Genomic DNA, 19,723 nt, shown 5'->3' on the forward strand with positions numbered 1-19,723 from the left:
ATTGTTTAAATTATCTTTGATGTGTTTTATGATACTGTATTGATTTTGGGAAAAACTTGTGTATTTGTGTTCATACAAGCAATCTGTATGTCGAATATTGGCAAGCCCGTACCTAAGGAATATATTCTTTACATTTTGTGTGTAAATAGGCCTATTGCGTGAGTTACGGTAAAATGACTGTAAAATAATTTCCTTTTGGTTAAATCGGATCAAACTATGAATTGAAACAAATCGGCCATATCTTGTCTGATATACAGCAATATTTGTTTTAATCATCAACAATGGCATCAGCGCCGTCTGGTGGCTGTTGACGTCAGCAGCACGCGACGTGATGTACACACATTGTCACATGACGCCATTGGTATCATCTACTTGATTCAGACAGTGATTTGAGCAGTAATTGAAAATAATTTGTGAATAATGAACGGGATATCATTGCATCAACAGTTCTGAGGCTATGAAATCAAATAACAACATGGATGAACTGCGCATGTTTCAGCAGAAATAGTAAAGTAACAGAATTAGACATTTTCTTTCTAGATTTTAGTGATCACATCACGCGGCGATGTTTTGTAAAAAGACTTTTACATAGTCTGGTACAGTATATTGATTTTTTTAATATCCACGTCGCATTAGTCTGTTTCCTTATTTTGATAGGTGAGGAGTATTGTGGTAGGATTTAGGGTAATCGTAAATTATGAGAAGGAGAGGGGGCAGGAAAGTAGATGATGAAGGTGGAGAAACAAGAGACGAATTATACAGATCAGTTACAATTTTATTGCTTTTATATTTTGTTTAATAATTCTAGTTACAGACCATCCCACGAAAAGTATACCTTTTGTTTGTTTGTTTGATTCATTAACAGCCAGGGTCATGTATGGACGGCATCCCATGTATGCGGTGTGTAGTGCGAGGTGCGTGTTTTGGGAGACTGCGGTATGTTCGTGTTGTGTCTTCTTGTATAGTGGATCCTATGGTGATGCCATGCCTTATACTGGAAATATAGTGATATCGGAAAAATACGTTAAGGGTGTAAATGAAATCTATGAATATTGATATAAGAATACAATTATGTAAATTGTCTATCTAAAAAAGAGTTCTTGATCAATGATGAGTCTTCTGCGGATCCGTGACGAATCGTTAGAGATATTCAGATCCTTGTTAGAACTGGACATGACTGGTACACTATGGTCCCAGTCGCATTCAAATTCTTCACACTACACAACTAATATCAACGATGACGCCGCGTGATTTTGCTTCGTTCTGCTGACATTTATTGAGTTGAAGAAAAACCAGATTATTTGGAGAAAAATCTTCGATCTTCTGTTAGGTCCTGGTCTATGTTCAACATACATATAAACGGTTGATTGCTTTCTTGGTGGATTGATCGTCCTATTGATAGCTTAAACTATTTATGGATGGTCTCCCCCAATGCAATATTAGTTGGTTGTATAAATTACGTCCGTGTTATCAACAAGCATGGTCATTCAGGGACGGCCCCGTCTGTAAAGCGGAGCGTTGCCTGTGTAATGTTCGTGTGTGTTTTGGAAGGCTGCAGTTTGTTGTTATATTGAGATTCATTGTAATAGGGGGGACTCTTGCCCTTTTTATAACGCTATTTCACTGAAGCATGTCACATGAAGACGCCAAACAGCACACCCTACATAGTTATATACTACCTATAGACAAACAAGTCATCCTAATCACTTAATGTTAATTACGACCAAAAACAGAATGTGTGGACACCTAATTTTTCGGCTACCTTGGACCCGAGTATTTGATTATGTGGATGCAAAGCCAAAAGAAGTTGTTGTCATGATTTTAACTACACATATACTAAATGTTTATTCTATTGGTGGGATATCACGGTAAAGCCAATACTGAAATACATATAATTTATTATCAAAGGGAGAAAATTGACGACTCAATAAAGGAAACTTATGAAACAAGGAAACAAGCTAAAAGAGAGATAACCAATAAAGGGAGATAATTTATAATGATTACCCCAAAAAAGGAAGATAATAGACAAAATGTCTGTAAAATTTAGAATTACAGATAACTGATGTAGCAAATGGAAGTACTTAGTAAGAGGAGAGATAATTTATGTAGTTTTGTAAAATTAGTTTAGACAAAAGGAGATGCTTGTCGACAAAAAGGGAAATAAGTAGTGAAAGTGTGTAAATACGGAGGGATTTAAATTTCATGCGATGATATAATACATAGTTGACGAGGAAAAATTTACAATATTTACATATTGAGTAGTATGATACAACGTGTTTAAATACAGATTATGGTAATACTGTGTCAGTGACAAAGACTGGAGGATTGTCCTAGTCTACTGTCACAGAAACTCACGAGAATTGCACTAGTATTAAAGTGCAGACGTTATACAAATGTGTTTTGAAATTTCATTTCAGTTTCGTTCTATTTATTATAATAAAAATCAATCTTGAGCGCAGCAAGACTTTTTTTTTGTGAAAAGTTGATTTTCGTCTCGCAAGGTGAATATTATCGTGAAAATGTTTAAAATTTCCGAGTAGAAAATTACTAGTTTAGCCTCACTTAGTCTCGGGATTGAAGGAACCGGGATCGATGTGAGATGTTGAATGTACTTATAGAGGCCGCATCTTACGCAACAAATGTGTTTGTCTTTACACCAGTATTCTCTTCCATGTGCATGAAATTATATTTCCGTCGACTTCTATTTTTCAATATTGTGTCTCCTTCATTTACCCACTTTCGCCCCCATCTATCTCTCTGTACCAAAACGTGGTTATGTCTTAAGATGAAGTGTATAATCAATCAAAGTTCATCACATTCCGCAGTAAATACAGTTAATGTCAGCCTAAAGCCTAAGGATATATTTGATTTATTTCCATTGCCGTCATATATCTATAGCTTAACAGGGTCCGTTTCATCAATATCTCTTTTTTAAAGTGAAGAAGTTCATTGAAGTTAAGGACTATTCATGAGAACAGCCCTGGCCCCGATTTCTCGAAACAAAAGTGCAGACTTAAGTCAAAACTTAAGTTTTTCTTCTTTATATGAAAAATTATGACTTAATTTTGTTTCGAGAAATCGGGGCCTGGTCATTCATTCTTGTGTGTCAGTGGGTCGAATAGCTGTTAGATGACTCTGTTGCTACTCCCATTGACAGTTCTATGTCAGACCGGGCAAATACTGTACAGTCGATGTGATGAGAGTTACGTGCGCTGAGTGCATACAGGGAAACTGTGGTATGTTGGTGTTGTCTAAAAATGGAACCCATGTCTAATTTGTAGTGCTATCTTACTGACCTGTACTGTTACATACACCAAATAGCACATCGATCCCGGTCACCCATCAACGTAGGAGCCGAAATCACTTCTAATCATTATGTCAGTAGACAGACCTCAGATTATTCCTCACAGAGGTGAACGCGCCATTCGGTCAAACGTCAGGAGGTGGTGTAAAGGACGTTAGCAATTAGAAAGTCAGTTAGGAAGAGAAACGATTACATAACAAATTTAGGCACATTATGCAATAACGTAATGCTTGATGGAGGGCAGCGCAGACACGCCAGGTCAGGTTTTTTTGGCGAATCTGTGCTTTTTATTGTGCCACATTAGAGTCAAATATTGACTAGAAACGATAACGTGAAAATATCAAAGATATACATGTACCGGACTTTAAAATAAAGTAATGGTTTGGTGATACTATAATCAAAGTTTATAGGTAATTGAGACTTCACATCCAATATTGAGTTTGGTTTTACATAAGCACATCCTTTGCATGTAATATATATCACACATCGCATTTAGTACTATTAGAACCGGTTCAGTTCATTGACCGCCATGGAGCAGAAACGTTCATATACTGTGAAAGTATAAACATGTTGAAAACATATCGAATCAATATACAACTAAGTTTAAATAAATTGCTGTGTGATGTCTGACCTTTAACGAAAAGACTTATAAAAAACCGCAATTTCATTACATTTTGATTCCCACCCATGCCATAAGATCAAGAATGCTTGACCCTTTGGAAATGCTTTTATACAAATGTCAAGTCGATCAATACAAGATGGAGTTTGTACTTTCAGCTATATACACAATTTACATATTCACTTGGACAGCAATGGTATTTACAACTACGATGATTTGCTTGTGTGTGGGACATTAAATTGTCATGACCCTGAGTTGATTTTATGATGGAACTCCATGATTACAATCCTTCGGGCCTTGATCACAATCGTCGCTCATTAAATTCATCAAATTCGGCATGTTTCTATCGTGCACTATGAGTACAGCAAAATGCGAATTCAGGATCGTCGACCAGGCATCGAACCCGGATCCCCAGTGTAATATACCAACGGGTATACCGACTGATAGAAAAAGCAAATCCGCATTATAAGTATCAAACATCAAACTCATCAATTGGCAGGGGTAATTTCAATATAGCTATGTGGTGAAGATAACATTGCGTTATATCAACCGGCTAAAACCAAACATCTGCAAGGTTTCATATATTTATCGAAAAAAAGAAAGAAAAATCCCAACAACAACAACAAATAAATAACAATTCCCTAAGAGCATCACCCTGCAGAACACCATCAGGATGTATTGTGACACTTTCTAAAAATAAGAAACAATAAACAGATATATCGAAATCCTTAATCCACGTGACCATGGTAAGCTATTAGGATTTTCGTATAATTTCTCGCTTTATAACAAATGTCGATATTTACGTTCTCAATGTTGCAACCTACAGGATTTTCAGCAACTCAAATAAATCAAACCGAGAATGTTTTCTCTTACCAACACATACATTGTTTAATCAGGGTAGCTGAAATAAAATTTCGTACCTTGGATATCATCTTGCTTAAAATGAGGACAGGTTGTTAAACACAGCCTTACTGGAAACATTGAAACATGATCGTATTGTATAAATGAAACGTAGTAAGAAGCCATAAAATATTGACCACGAGAACAAAAAGGCTTCTTACCAAGGCAACATGATTCGTAATCGTGGAAACAGTAACACATAATAACAATGACTCCTAGCCATGGAGACACTTTAGTCTGTTACCATGGGGATGAAACTTATGTAGTCATGGAAACACAACGCCAATTTTGTAACATTTTTTGTGTGTTCAGGGAACAGTTATATGCCCCTGTATTTCAAGACCTTTCAGATACATCACATAAAATTATGATGCATATGATTGTGTAAACCATCCTTAACAGAGTTTAATTGTGTTATCTCGAAGAAAAAACTTTCAAGCTTTTCCAATATTTCGCATTAACGAGTATAAACATCTTAATTGGTAATTCTTCGAGATAACGATGTTTATTAGTACTGTATGTAATATGACTTACCTTTCGCAGTCTGTTGTTATCCGCGATGAGTTCAGCTAAGGTCATCGTATTCCCAAATGCAAATGTACTGCTAATTCCAACAAATAAAATACACAGAATAGTACAGAACACTATAGAACTCTCCATTTTGAATAAATAGTGTGTAACTTCACTGTAATGTTGAGTCTCGTGGACACCAAATGGTATGCGACGTCAGTAAATGGGCAATTGGTGATCAACGCACAACATCATATACATGTGTAGAAACTGGTATTTAAACGCCAGGTGGCAAGCGTGGAAGTAACCCGAACCTCTATACGTTACTAAACCATCATATATCTAACACTTTTTCTCCAGTTCGTACAGTTGTTAAATGTTATGAATGGCACATTTTCTTTGGGATATGTTTAATGCATTGAAAGTATCCGTATTGTCTATGTAGTGGTTGTTACCGTACTATAGCTGGAGTAGACCAATGACTATATAGAATGATGACAGCCAGTGTGCGTGTACACAGAAAGCATTAATACTAGGACATTAAATATCATACATCCGTGAGGGCTTTAAATAATACCGATGCTTAAGTCCATAAAGTGATACAAATGTTCCTGTTAATGGTGAAAAGGTTATCAATTCCGGGAAGTGGTTTTTTGAATCTGGAAAGATATTTTTGTTGAAATTTTGCCGATAGTCGATTTTGTGTATAGGAAAAACAGTCAGATTGTCTTGTTACTAATTCATTCAGTTTAATTAGGAAATTATTGGTGTTTTTAATTAATCTAAATTTATATGACGTTGCCTGTAATATCCAGCAATTTTAGCTCACGAAATGGATCACAGCGGACGAGTCAAAATGAATATAACGACTTCACCGTTTCATTATTGCATCTCTGGAAGTTCACTTCCGATATTAAACACGTGTAAGATCCCTTTAGACATTTCAATTTGAATTTCCTGGTGATTTATACTTTCCAGCGGCACATGAATGAGAAAGCTATCAAATTCCTCTATAACTTAACATCTTTCAGAATCCGCCTGAATGCATCACTTGGATAATGAACATACATTACAATAATATACCTCCGCACAAATATGACGGTCACTTTTCATAGAACTATTACTTAATTCGTTCACTTTTTTACGTCATCAAATAAACGTCTTGTTTTCCTATTAAAAAACCTGCTGCCGACTTCCTCAAGAATACTGTGTAATAACGATAGTCGTCACGTGCATTTATACACAGATTTCATTCACTTATTTCCAAAAATCACTAAAAGTATCAAAGACGAACGCTTCAAATTTTGGCAGAGTCGACGAACACAACCTGGATCACATTTGGAACATGCCTGATTGAATGTAAACAGTGTTATGTGAAACTTTGACGTATATCTTGTCCCTTAGAAAGTTAACACTACGCCGTAACGCTTTGCTGGCCTCCTATTGTGATCGTATTACGAGAGAATAAAGGATCCACATAAATACAAGTCTGTGTATCTATCAGATCGCCATGAGCCCTACGTGGTAAATGTCGTAATGACCAGGAGTTGTGAGTTAACTGCAGTGAAACATTTCATTTCAAACGTACGAGAGCCGAGACAGTGAATGGGTTCACTGATCCGTGAAGTATTTAGGGGCGGTGAGGCGTTAACGTAGGTAGGACGGGGTGGAAATCACTCCATGGGACTGTGTATACTGATCAACTTACGGAGGATGATAAATCACACACTGTGACTGATTAATTTTTTCGTAACTATATGTTAATTATATTAATGGGATACTTCCTGTGGATATATATTATAACTTCCCTCCAAAAGTTGTGTTACACATGCATTTTCACAAATATACATAAAGTATAGAAATATGTAAACCTTTTTGATATGGTCATTTTTAAACATTATCTATCAACTTATTTATCATCTCTAACTCATTGTTTGCTTCTTCGAGATTTGTTAAAGATAAATTGTCAGCAAATCTTATATGTGACAGAACTTTTGGAGAACAGTGTATGAAAGTCAAACATTTCAAACGGAACCATTACTATAACATAGGATTTATATGTCTGTCCTTTTAAGTAATAGTCCTGTTAGTTAATGATATAATGGCACACATATTTTGACTGAATCCTTCGTTCATTGAAATATAAATACATGCGTCCCTTCAATATGCAGTGAATAATTCGTTCAGTAATTTATAATGATACAGGCATTTGGACTGAATTCTTCGTTCACCGACAGTGAAGTGTGCGGTAAATGTACACGTCCCTCTAACAGCAACTTTGTTAAATTCCATTTAAATGATTGGATGACTAGGGAAAGGAAATGTGTGGCCACATTTTGTAACGTTCATTCAGTCTGTGAAAATAAGATTATCCTAATTAACCGATAACGGTAAAGCTTTAGGTGGATGTCTCATATCACGTAAGACACTTTTTGTTTGTTTGTTTGTTTGATTACATGAACGTCCTAATAGCAACAAGTGACATCTGAGGATAACCTCCCCTGTATACGGTGTGTAGCGTAAAGTGAAGCGCTTAGAGCGTGTTATTTGGTACATGTATATTTGGTATGATCGTGTTCAATAATAAAGGAACTATTTCCTTTGTATAGACACATGCCACCAAATACACCAAATAAGCACACTCACTGCGATCACATTATATTGTTAACTGACAATACAGTCGTCCCACTCTCGGTATGCTGAACACTAATCATAAGCAGAAACTACTTTTATAGTTTATGGTGTTGCTCGGCCAGGCGCAGAATTCAGAGCCTTCTTCACAGGGGCGAGCGTTCAGCTGATAAGCCAAATGTGAGGTGGTGTCAAGGGAGGCATTAGAAAGAAAAATGTAAGGTAGAAAGAAGAGAAAAGATAACTAGCCTTTTAGATCATGCAATATGGGCTACAGGTACAATTTTAATGCATACATGCAGGGCAAAAACCCACGTGTAAGTTATGACACCAAACAATTGCATTGTAATGTCATAGGCAAAACTGAAATGTATGCCGACTTAAAGTTCGCATATTTCCTTTGCATTTGTAAGTATATTGCATGTGAGAGTGTTTTGGGGGGGCTACGGTATCTTCATGCCGTGTCTCTTTTAAATTCAATACAATAAATTTCATTAAAGTGTCACACGTCAATTTACATATTACATACTGAGTATGTAATATATATGTAATACATATGAGTACTGTAACTGTACGCTATGTTCAAAATTAAATTTAACATCCAGCCGATGGTATTAGGCTAACGAGATACCAATGAAGTGTATAATGTGTATTCAGTAAATAATTTGTTGTATACAATTCAATTTTCTACATTTTGAGGATCCGATCAAATATTTCATATATCAGATTCAAAATCTAAATAATTTAATTCAGCAAGACTCCATAAAACGACACCCACCCTACACACAATTTAAAATACATAATGTACAAAGTGTGTTGTCTCTTTTGAATATGATTCTTATCTTTTGTGTGTTTGTTTGGTTAATTAACGTCTTATTAACAGCCAGGGTCATGTAAGGAGGCCTCCCATGTATGAAGTTTGTAGCGTGTGTGATGTGCGAGGTGCTTGTTTTGGGAGACTGCGGTATGTTTGTGCTATGTCTTCTGGTATAGCGGAACTGCTGCCCTTTTTATGGTGCTATATTACTGAAACATGCCACCGAAGACACCAAGCAACACACCCGACTCGGTCACATTTTACTGACAACGGGTGAACCTGCTCCCGGAATACTGAGTGCTAAGCGTAACTACCACTTTTATAGACTTGTGTTTCTCGGCCAGGGGACAGAATCCAGAGCCTATTTCAAAGGGGCGAGCGCTCAACAGAAGGCCAAAAGTGAGCTGGTTTCAAGGGAAACCCAAGATCCTCAATTTTGTCGCATTTTAAGATCATGCAATAGGGCAGCAAATAAAGAGACTTTTGTCGTTGATAAAGTGTTGTCTCATAAGCCATGCCCCCTACGATATTGAACAGCACACTAAACCCTGTAACGTCCCTGATCGTTAGAGGCGTCTGAATTCAGGATATTATCTTTTCTCTTCTTCCTAACGTCTCCGTTGGCGCTTTCAATTTTACAATCCAGTAAAAATACGAAAAAGGCATATAACCTCAAAATAATTGTAACATAATTTGTTTTCTGCTTTTGAGTTGGAGGATCTTCGTATTTTAACATACAAAAGTTGCCAAAATCATATGTTCGGAAAGGCGGTTTTTTCCACCACCTGAAAAATAAGAACATTTATGATTTATGTCTTAAAGGTTAACTTTTTCTTTGATATTAATTCATGACCGATAATACATTAGCTAGAAAAGAAAAACTAGATATTAACCTGTCAAGTTGACTGGATTTTGGGAAAAACATCCATTTTGGTGGCTAATATTTCGGAAAAATAAAAAAGTAAATGCTTCCAAATATGTTATGACTTTTTTGTATATTTTGTACTTGTTATTTTCATCATTTGTTCTAAAAACGGTATAAATATACATATATTATTTAGCAGTAAAAACTCCCTATCACGTTAATTTGGCTGAATACCAAAATATGTCTTAAGGCCATAAATCTGCAACACAAAAATCTTAATTTTTGGAACATGTTTCATTCGTTTGTCATAATATTTTGCCAGCAAATAAATCAGAACTGTGATGATTTTCAGCTATAAAACTGAAATTGAACTTTTATTTTATTCCATTATCTCATTGAAAATTATGTAACCCTCATCGGCTTCCATTATGAAAAATGAAAAACTGACCTATTCAAATATTTGAACAAAAAGAAACTTCAATCTTACTTTATTTCCATTCTACTTTCAGTTTCCCGTTTAATCTATGTTAAACCAGATGGGCAATATCTGGCTATGAACTCCAATCTGGTCAAGCGTATGAATATCTAACGTTTCCGCCGCGTCACTGACAATGTATTCAATGTATACTTACGCCTATACATAACGGTCAAATAATTTCAAAAGTGGTTTTAAAGTTGTGTAGTCTATGAAATCTAATAGTATTATCGTGTTGACAAAATCACTTGTATTAAAAAAACGTCATCGCATAATTTTCATTTGTTCACTTGTTTCAAACCGTTTTGTGTTGAACTATATTCAGAAGTTGATGCTATTGCTGTTCCGTCTATTGAACTTGGTGACGTCAACACTAGCGCAAGCGGGAAATTTAAAGGATATACGTGTGTAGATTTGAATTCGAATGATCGTAATGGAAATATAAGTAATAAACTGTTACCAGATTGGACATACAGTTGATATGAAGCCCATCCGTCCGAAAGATAAATATTCATGGCGCCCTAATGGGCGCCATTCTATTTATCTTCCTTCCGGATGGGCTTCATATCAACTGTATGTCCAATCTGGTAACAGTTTATTGCTTAAATGAAAAACAAAGAATACAATCTATTGCAATCATTTTCGGGTAACACCCTATATTTACTGGACTATTACAATTGTACTCTCTGTCCCTATTGCATGTGCGTAAAAGGCGACTAAATTTAGGATCTTATCTTTCTTCTTCCTAACGTTTCCCTTGACCTCGCCTCACTTTTGGCTTTCGGTTAAACGCTCGCCCTTATGAGGTAGGCCCTGGCCTCTGTCACCCGACTTAGATACACCATGGTCCATAAAAGTGGTAGTTTTTGCTACTGCTTAGCGCTCAGCATTAAGAGAGTTGGACGACTGATTCGCCCGTTGTCAGTATAATGTGACCGGGTTGGGTGTCTTGCTTGATGTCTTTAGCGTCATGCTCAAGTGATATAGCACTATAAAAAGGACATCACACTCGCAAGACAACACACACAAGGGAGGCCGTTCTTTTATGACTCTAACTCTTAATAAAATGTAAATACAATAAATCAAACCACATTTTTATACTACAGTGGAGCCTCTGGGTTATGTCCCCTGTCCAACACACACCATAGTCGTTTGTGCGTCTACTTAGCGCTAAGAATAAAGAGTGGAACAACTGTTTTCCGTGTTTGACACTACCAATGTTTTAGTTTATGGTGTATTTATTCCAGGGATATAACCCAAAGCCTACCTCAAAAGGGCGAGAGCTCAATTCATGACAAAAAAGAAGACGATTATCAAGGGAGACGTTAAGAAAAAAAAAAGTCAGTTAGGAAGAAAATAAAATATTATGTCCCAATATTAGTCGCCTTTTACACTAGCGTGTCATGCAAGGGGGGCAGCAGGTACAATTACAACGCCCTAGCTGCAGGACGGTGAAAGTAACGTCCTTAAGATCATGAACTGTTGGTAAAACCTTGATTAGTTCAATACAACCTAGTCAATAGTCAAGGGCGCTAAGCCGCAGCCGATATAAGATCACTTTTATAGAACACGATGTGTTTTTTATGCCAGGGGGCAGAACTCAGTTTCGCTTCCCAAATCAAGTCTTGGTCAGAAGTGAGGTGTCGCCTCTGTGATTCTGAAGTTTAATAGTTATAGGTTTTTTCCCATGTAAACCACTCTTTTGTGGCAGTCAGTCTAGTCCCATCTCCACTACAGTGTTCCTGTAAAACATCTGGGAAGCGACACATTAATTATATATCATACCGATTGACACAAGAGATTACTGCACAGATTTAAAAACTCTTTTTAAACAGTATAATTACCGGCCGGTCCCGGCACGGTGTGTGATCACAGAGATATAAATAACTATTTATACCTCCCTACATCCGTTAGAGTAAACAGCCAGTTAATTAATACCCATAGAACACCATTAAAGGAAATGTGCAGGTTTTCACGGGAGGGAAATATCAATTAGGATTTTATCACAATGCATCACAAATAACATTAATGGAAACAAATTAGAAGACTCTATGATTTGAGTTCTTAATTGACCAAATGTATACCAAAAAATGAGATATGTATATTTTTTTGGGATTATTATAAGAATATACACGTTCTGAATATTGAAAAAGTATCGCATGGTTATGAAGAGGGTTTTGCCGAGGGCTTCAATTAATTTTTTACATTAACAAAAAAAAGGCATATAACATTAAATCATTTACATGTATTTTCTTGCTAGATTGGCAAAGCCGCCGAAATAAACTTAACGAGTTTAGACAAGGTTCAGGTGTTGTGTATTTACATTTGTATACGCAAAGAATCGAATATTTATGAATGGAGTGAAAACCTATACACAGGTACACGTAACATTAAATATCAAGGCATTTTCGATATCTTCAATAAAGATGAAACACTAAACACATCCGCTGAAGTAACAAACTTTGCAAATGGAGAGAGGATACATACATTTATATTATATAAGATACATATATTTGCATTATAAAGGATACTTACATTTATATTGTATAGGATACATACATTATATTAGAGAGGATACATACATTTATATTATATAAGATACATATATTTATACTAGAGAGGATACATACATTTATATTATATAAGATACATATATTTGCATTATAGAGGATATTTACATTTATATTATAGAGGATACATACATTTATATTATAGAGGATACATACATTATATTAGAGAGGATACATACATTTATATTATATAAGATACATATATTTATACTAGAGAGGATACATACATTTATATTATATAAGATACATATATTTGCATTATAGAGGATACTTACATTTATATTATATAGGATACATACATTTATATTATAGAGGATACATACATTTATATTAGAGAGGATACATACATTTATATTAGAGAGGATACATACATTTATATTATAGAGGATACATACATTTATATTAGAGAGGATACATACATTTATATTATAGAGGATACATACATTTATATTAGAGAGGATACATACATATATATTAGAGAGGATACATACATTTATATTATATAAGATACATACATTTATATTAGAGAGGATACATACATTTATATTATATAAGATACATACATTTATAATAGAGAGGAAACATACATTTATAGTAGAGAGGATACATACATTTATATTATATAGGATACATACATTTATTTATATAGGATACATACATTTATATAAGAGAGGATACATACATTTATATTATAGAGGATACATACATTTATATTATATAGGATACATACATTTATTTTATAGAGGATACCTACATTTATATTAGAGAGGATACATACATTTATATTATAGAGGATACATACATTTATATTATAGAGGATACATACATTTATATTAGAGAGGATACATACATTTATATTAGAGAGGATACATACATTTATATTATAGAGGATACATACATTTGCATTATAGAGGATACTTACATTTATATTATATAAGATACATACATTTATATTAGAGAGTTTATATTAGAGAGGATACATACATTTATATTATATAAGATACATACATTTATATTAGAGAGGATACATACATTTATATTAGAGAGGATACATACATTTATATTATAGAAGATACATACATTTGCATTATAGAGGATACTTACATTTATATTATATAGGATACATACATTTATATTAGAGAGGATACATACATTTATATTATAGAGGATACATACATTTATATTAGAGAGGATACATACATTTATATTAGAGAGGATACATACATTTATATTATATAAGATACATACATTTATATTATAGAGGATACATACATTTATATTATATAGGATACATACATTTATATTAGAGAGGATACATACATTTATATTATGAGAGGATACATACATATATTAGAGAGGATACATACATTTATAGTAGAGAGGATACATACATTTATATTATATAGGATATATACATTTTTTATATAGGATACATACATTTATATAAGAGAGGATACATACATTTATATTATAGAGGATACATACATTTATATTATATAGGATACATACATTTATATTATAGAGGATACATACATTTATATTAGAGAGGATACATACATTTATATTATAGAGGATACATACATTTATATTATAGAGGATACATACATTTATATTAGAGAGGATACATACATTTATATTAGAGAGGATACATACATTTATATTATAGAAGATACATACATTTGCATTATAGAGGATACTTACATTTATATTATATAGGATACATACATTTATATTAGAGAGGATACATACATTTATATTATATAAGATACATACATTTATATTAGAGAGGATACATATATTTATATTAGAGAGGATACATACATTTATATTATATAAGATACATACATTTGCATTATAGAGGATACTTACATTTATATTATATAAGATACATACATTTATATTAGAGAGGATACATACATTTATATTATATAAGATACATACATTTGCATTATAGAGGATACTTACATTTATATTATATAAGATACATACATTTATATTATAGAGGATATATACATTTATATTAGAGAGGATACATACATTTATATAATAGAGGATACATACATTTATATTAAAGAGGATACATACATTTATATTAGAGAGGATATATACATTTATATTTGAGAGGATACACGCATTTATTTTTGAGAGGATATATACATTTATATTAGAGAAGATACACGCGTTTATTTTAGACATGCTTCAATTTTCCTCTCGGTCGTTATTTGATTTTACCAAGGTGTTATACTTATATCACCATATGGACAACAACAAAACGTCCATAATTGATATATCATATCGGGATAACACGTTGCAGATATAAAAAATCGACAATATCGATAATTGGAACCTCCATCAATTCTTGACACTAGATGTTGAAAACAAATACTTGCACAAATAATTTGTTTGACTAAATGTTATCAAATATAAGATTTCCTATCCGTCACTACATTTGTGTGTTCTTTCCATTATGTTACATATATGTGTTTTTCCCAAATACGTAAACATATATATAGAATATTGTTAGAACGAGCGGGGGGGTAATCGATATTTTGTGTATAAGCACATCGGATACTGCATAGTGCTGATGCATACATGTATACCATTGCCTCCCATAACAGGCATACATCCATTCACTGCAACACATTGCACACATTGGAGACCGTCCTCAAATAACCCTGGCTGTTAACAAGATATAAATATGATCAACCAAATCAAAGCAAGTACGTGCCATGGTGACATTTCATGCGTGTGCTATTTTCTAAGTGTTGACAATTTCATACATTCATTATTAAATCACAATTAATCTGATTTAATATCCGGCTTGATATCATCCCCGTTATCCGCTAACGACATAACCAATAAAGCTATTATCCGTAACCCAAACATTTAATAGCAGCTTTACTTTATAAATACCACAAGTTTTATCGTCATATTCAGTGTACTGGGTACGTATCTACACATAAAACCGCAAATTTCCTATTACAAGGTGGCGGTAACTTGACTACGTGTACAGCCGATTTACAATACCTTGAGTTGCTATTTTCACTTTTCTTTTGATGACGTTTTCTGGTTGGTCGTGTCCAGGAAGTGACAAAGCGTGAGTCACATTGTCGGTTTTTACAAATGCCACACTTTCCACTACTTGAGATCCATTTAAATCTATTAAATGTCAACATGGACAAATCAGACAGAATGTGTCCACTCCGACACGCCCAGCTGGTCAAACTGACCAGTCGACCGGAACATTGGATACAGGTGATTAAAATATTATGGGTCAATTTTGTTATAAACAGGTACCCTTTGCATTGCTGGTTTGTTGATGTATCTGATTTGTATTCAATAAAATGTTATTTCAATGAGAGGCCGGAAATCTTAACGAGGAACAACTTAAAGGGGCCGCCTTAAATCCATGTTGACTTCATCTATATGTGATATTAATTTGTTCCGTAAAAGGATGCCGTACTCAATCATCAGCCTGACTTCTGATGATGGCGGTAACAGCTTTAGAGGGAATCGATGGGTCTGAACTGTGTAAATATTGAAATACAACCTTGGAGTTTACTTACTAACGGCAATATTTTAAAATCTTTGAAATAAAACGAGCAAATCAAACTCACCAGATCATGACCCTTAAAAACTTGCTGTTAATAGAACGTTAGTTAATCAAACAAACAAAGATCAACACATCTAAATCGTAAATTTCATTTATTTCAAACTAGTAAAATATTTCATTGTGGCATTTTGTTTTCTACATCTCCGTTAATCAACTTGCTTGACTTTACTGAATAACTTGTTGATATGGTATAGAAAGTGTGTTATGTACGAACTAGGGAATAAATATTACTTTTATAAAAGTATTTAAAAGTATAAAAGTATCCAGTTGTTTTGATCTGGCTAATAGGATCGCACTGGTACATGTATACTACACACGAGGATGGAATAACACTAGTGTGCTACGCACCTGGACACTTGGAATGGAGATTTTAAACCAGTGAACAATAACATTTTGCACTGTCGGAATCACGGATGCAGTTTGTCAAACTATTCAGTCAGAATAGTTCAAAATATTGTCATTAGTGATTAAACACAATGGCTTGATTTTGATATTAAAACATTTCAGACTCGCCGATTATCCCCAAAGCAGTTACCGTCATCATTAGATGACAAACTGATACTAAACAGTGCTGTAAATTAGTAGGCGAGTTTGAAACTATCCATCGAAAAGGGACTGCGATCGTTTCGGGTGATTATGGTTGTACTAACGAAGAAGGAGTGTTTTTGACAATCAGTTTTTCAGTAAAAAGTTTGATATGATAAGGAGTGAGAGTTTCCTGTCAGACGGTGGTTGGTTTTATAAGAATATTATTGTTGACATTTTTTTCAATTTTGAGGTTTTCTAACATTTTAACATTTTTTTCACGTTTTGTAATATACAGTTTAACTTTTTCATCAACATTACCATAATCATCATCAACTTCTTCCTCTTCTTCTTCTCCTTAACCATGATGATATTATGATCATCATCAAATAACGTAGTGGGTTTAAATTAATTATTCGGAAATATAATATTCTGGTGCATGCACGACACAACATTTGTTTTGGGAGAAGGGAAGTAACTCTGACAATGTTTCATTTTAATATATTTTTTTCTTCGTGAATAGTGATAATACACAATACATGTTTATATCGATTGTTTTTCTACGGCATTAGTAAACTTATCGAGTATCGTTGCTCGTGTTAAAGTTTGAATTCATTTTTGGTTGGCAAATTTCTTGCTTTATGTACATGCGGACTGGTGGGTTTGGTCACTCAATAACGTATTTCTAATGTACTAAACCTAACTTCGCCAGAAACCCATGAGCGGTCCTCATCAGCTTACTTCTCCACGCGGTTGAATTTCACGGACAATTGTTTGGTAATTGTGAAAATATTCGCCGCGAACGTTTTCCAACCACAGCACAGGAGAACCATATACAAAAATATAACTATAAATTGCAAATTAAAAAAATAGCAATGAAAAAGTCGTAAACCATAAAAATATGAAATTAATTAAGTCAATGCAAAAAGCAATTAGTCATAGTCCCAATATGTTTTATCACACAAGTAAAACTTCGCTAAACTAAACAAAATCCATTATTAAAGGTTTCTCGCATGGGTTATTTCAAATATTATTAAAATTAGGCTTGTTATGCCGCTCCACTACACTTTCCAATGTGGATGATTACACTGTACATCGATTACGTTGGTTATGATGAAGTAACGTATGCATTTAATGTCATATTTAGTGAACGTGTCTAATGGAATCTTTTGCTATACAACTGTGTGGCATATTGTAGGGGGTTGTCAGTTAAAACGGGACTTCACGATCTTTTTCATGATGTTTTCATAAGGTCTACCCCCTCAGTATCCGGCTTTTTCTTACTCAATAATTTCAGAGGCATGTACCTTTTCAATTGGGAAAAAAATTACATAGTATTTTTCTTGAAATACGTATATTTTAGAGAGTTTTTCTTTATTTGGGAAACTAATTATATAAAATTGGGAAAAATCATTGAGACGTTTAGTTCTACAGCTGCCAGATGCAATTCATAAACGGGAACTTCCTAATACAAATGCTGTATTAATACTTTATTAGAAACAAAATTACATTTACAAGAATGTTTGCAATTATTACTTTCATTATACGATTCAATAGAACAGTGGAAACGCCAAATGTATCGAATACTTGTTCGATACCGAGAACCCATCCATCCATGAAGATACAATCATACTCTACCAGATCATCATCAAGATGAAGTAATGGCCTTCCATGCATGAATAAGTCAACCTTATTTATTCTGTAACCATTTATAGTATACCACATTCCGTCTTTGAATATTACTGAGTTAGCTCTCTTGTGGTAGGTATCGATTGTTACGTCATTATTTTGTGAGCGCAATTCACGTCGTTTTCTCCGAAACGTATGACGTTACGTTCCTAAACACATGACGTCACAATCAATACCTTGGCTTTAATACTAATAAGGTAATTTCTTTATTCCGCCGTATTCAAATATACATGTATATGTGTTTTAACATGTTTATTGTTATTGTTAATTTTTATATCCGATATAGTTGTGTTGTTTTGGTATACGAAAGAAAACATTTACTTGTGTAAGTAGCTAACCTTATAGTTGAAACCACACCAACTTGCATTATTACCGATATAACCTTTATCTCAATGATACATGTGAACTTACGGGTTATTCTTTTTACCTATACATTTCACATTTATAAATATTTACATTCTGAGTGTTTCGTCACTATATGAATCAACCAACTGGCCAAAAAATATTTGCCTATGAAAACACTACGATTACACTATGAATGCAACGATTCTCGTGCGCCTCCACAATCTTTTAATGTATAATCTTTAATGTGTTGTTTCCTGATGTAGAATAAACTAAGGTTCACTATAATAAGTCAATCAAATCTTATTTTAACTATATTTCTTGTCTATCGTTTGTCAGTTGCAAAAAATATTCTAATGTAAATATACGGATTGATCATTCATCCAGCTGTCAAATTGATCTCGTTTCTCATCGTATATGATTATCATAATTTTAAATATTATATTAAAACCCTCCAATAATTTTTATTTTATCAATTGTTCTTATGTAAATATATGAATGGATCTTCCGAGGAGCGCTAACACACTCCATGGACTATGTAGATAGCTTCTAATTTTCTAACGTAGGCTTGAATCTAGACTTTTCTTTCAAAATTTCACACACATAGATGCCTCCAGTTTTAATACCATGATTGGTTTACTTGTAAGTAGTGCATATATTCATAAATATAAAGCTTTGAAGTATGCCTGGTCAAGTCCTGTGTTACAGCAGGTTTGGGTACCAAAAATGGTACACCAACTAAATTGTATAGTAGTATTACATTGGGATTGGGCAATAGGCTATGCCTTTATTGATTCATAAGTGTCTAGACATGATAAAAAATGTTTCAGTTCATTTACAGAAAGTCCAATCATTATTTTTCT

At 33.9% G+C, this 19,723-nt stretch overlaps 1 protein-coding gene across 1 annotated transcript in view; it reads right to left on the reverse strand.

The window, feature by feature from the left end:
• LOC138306669 (fasciclin-1-like) overlaps nt 1–6,919 on the reverse strand; it is an 84,189-nt gene extending 77,270 nt beyond the window's left edge. Inside the window, exon 1 of the mRNA XM_069247112.1 lies at nt 5,358–6,919. Coding sequence (XP_069103213.1) covers nt 5,358–5,483 — 126 coding nt within the window. The 5' untranslated portion in view covers nt 5,484–6,919. The remainder of the gene's footprint in view (nt 1–5,357) is intronic.
• Between the last annotated feature and the right edge of the window lie 12,804 nt (nt 6,920–19,723).

The sequence above is a fragment of the Argopecten irradians genome, chromosome 13 (assembly GCF_041381155.1).
Source record: "Argopecten irradians isolate NY chromosome 13, Ai_NY, whole genome shotgun sequence".
Taxonomy (NCBI): Eukaryota; Metazoa; Mollusca; class Bivalvia; order Pectinida; family Pectinidae; genus Argopecten; species Argopecten irradians.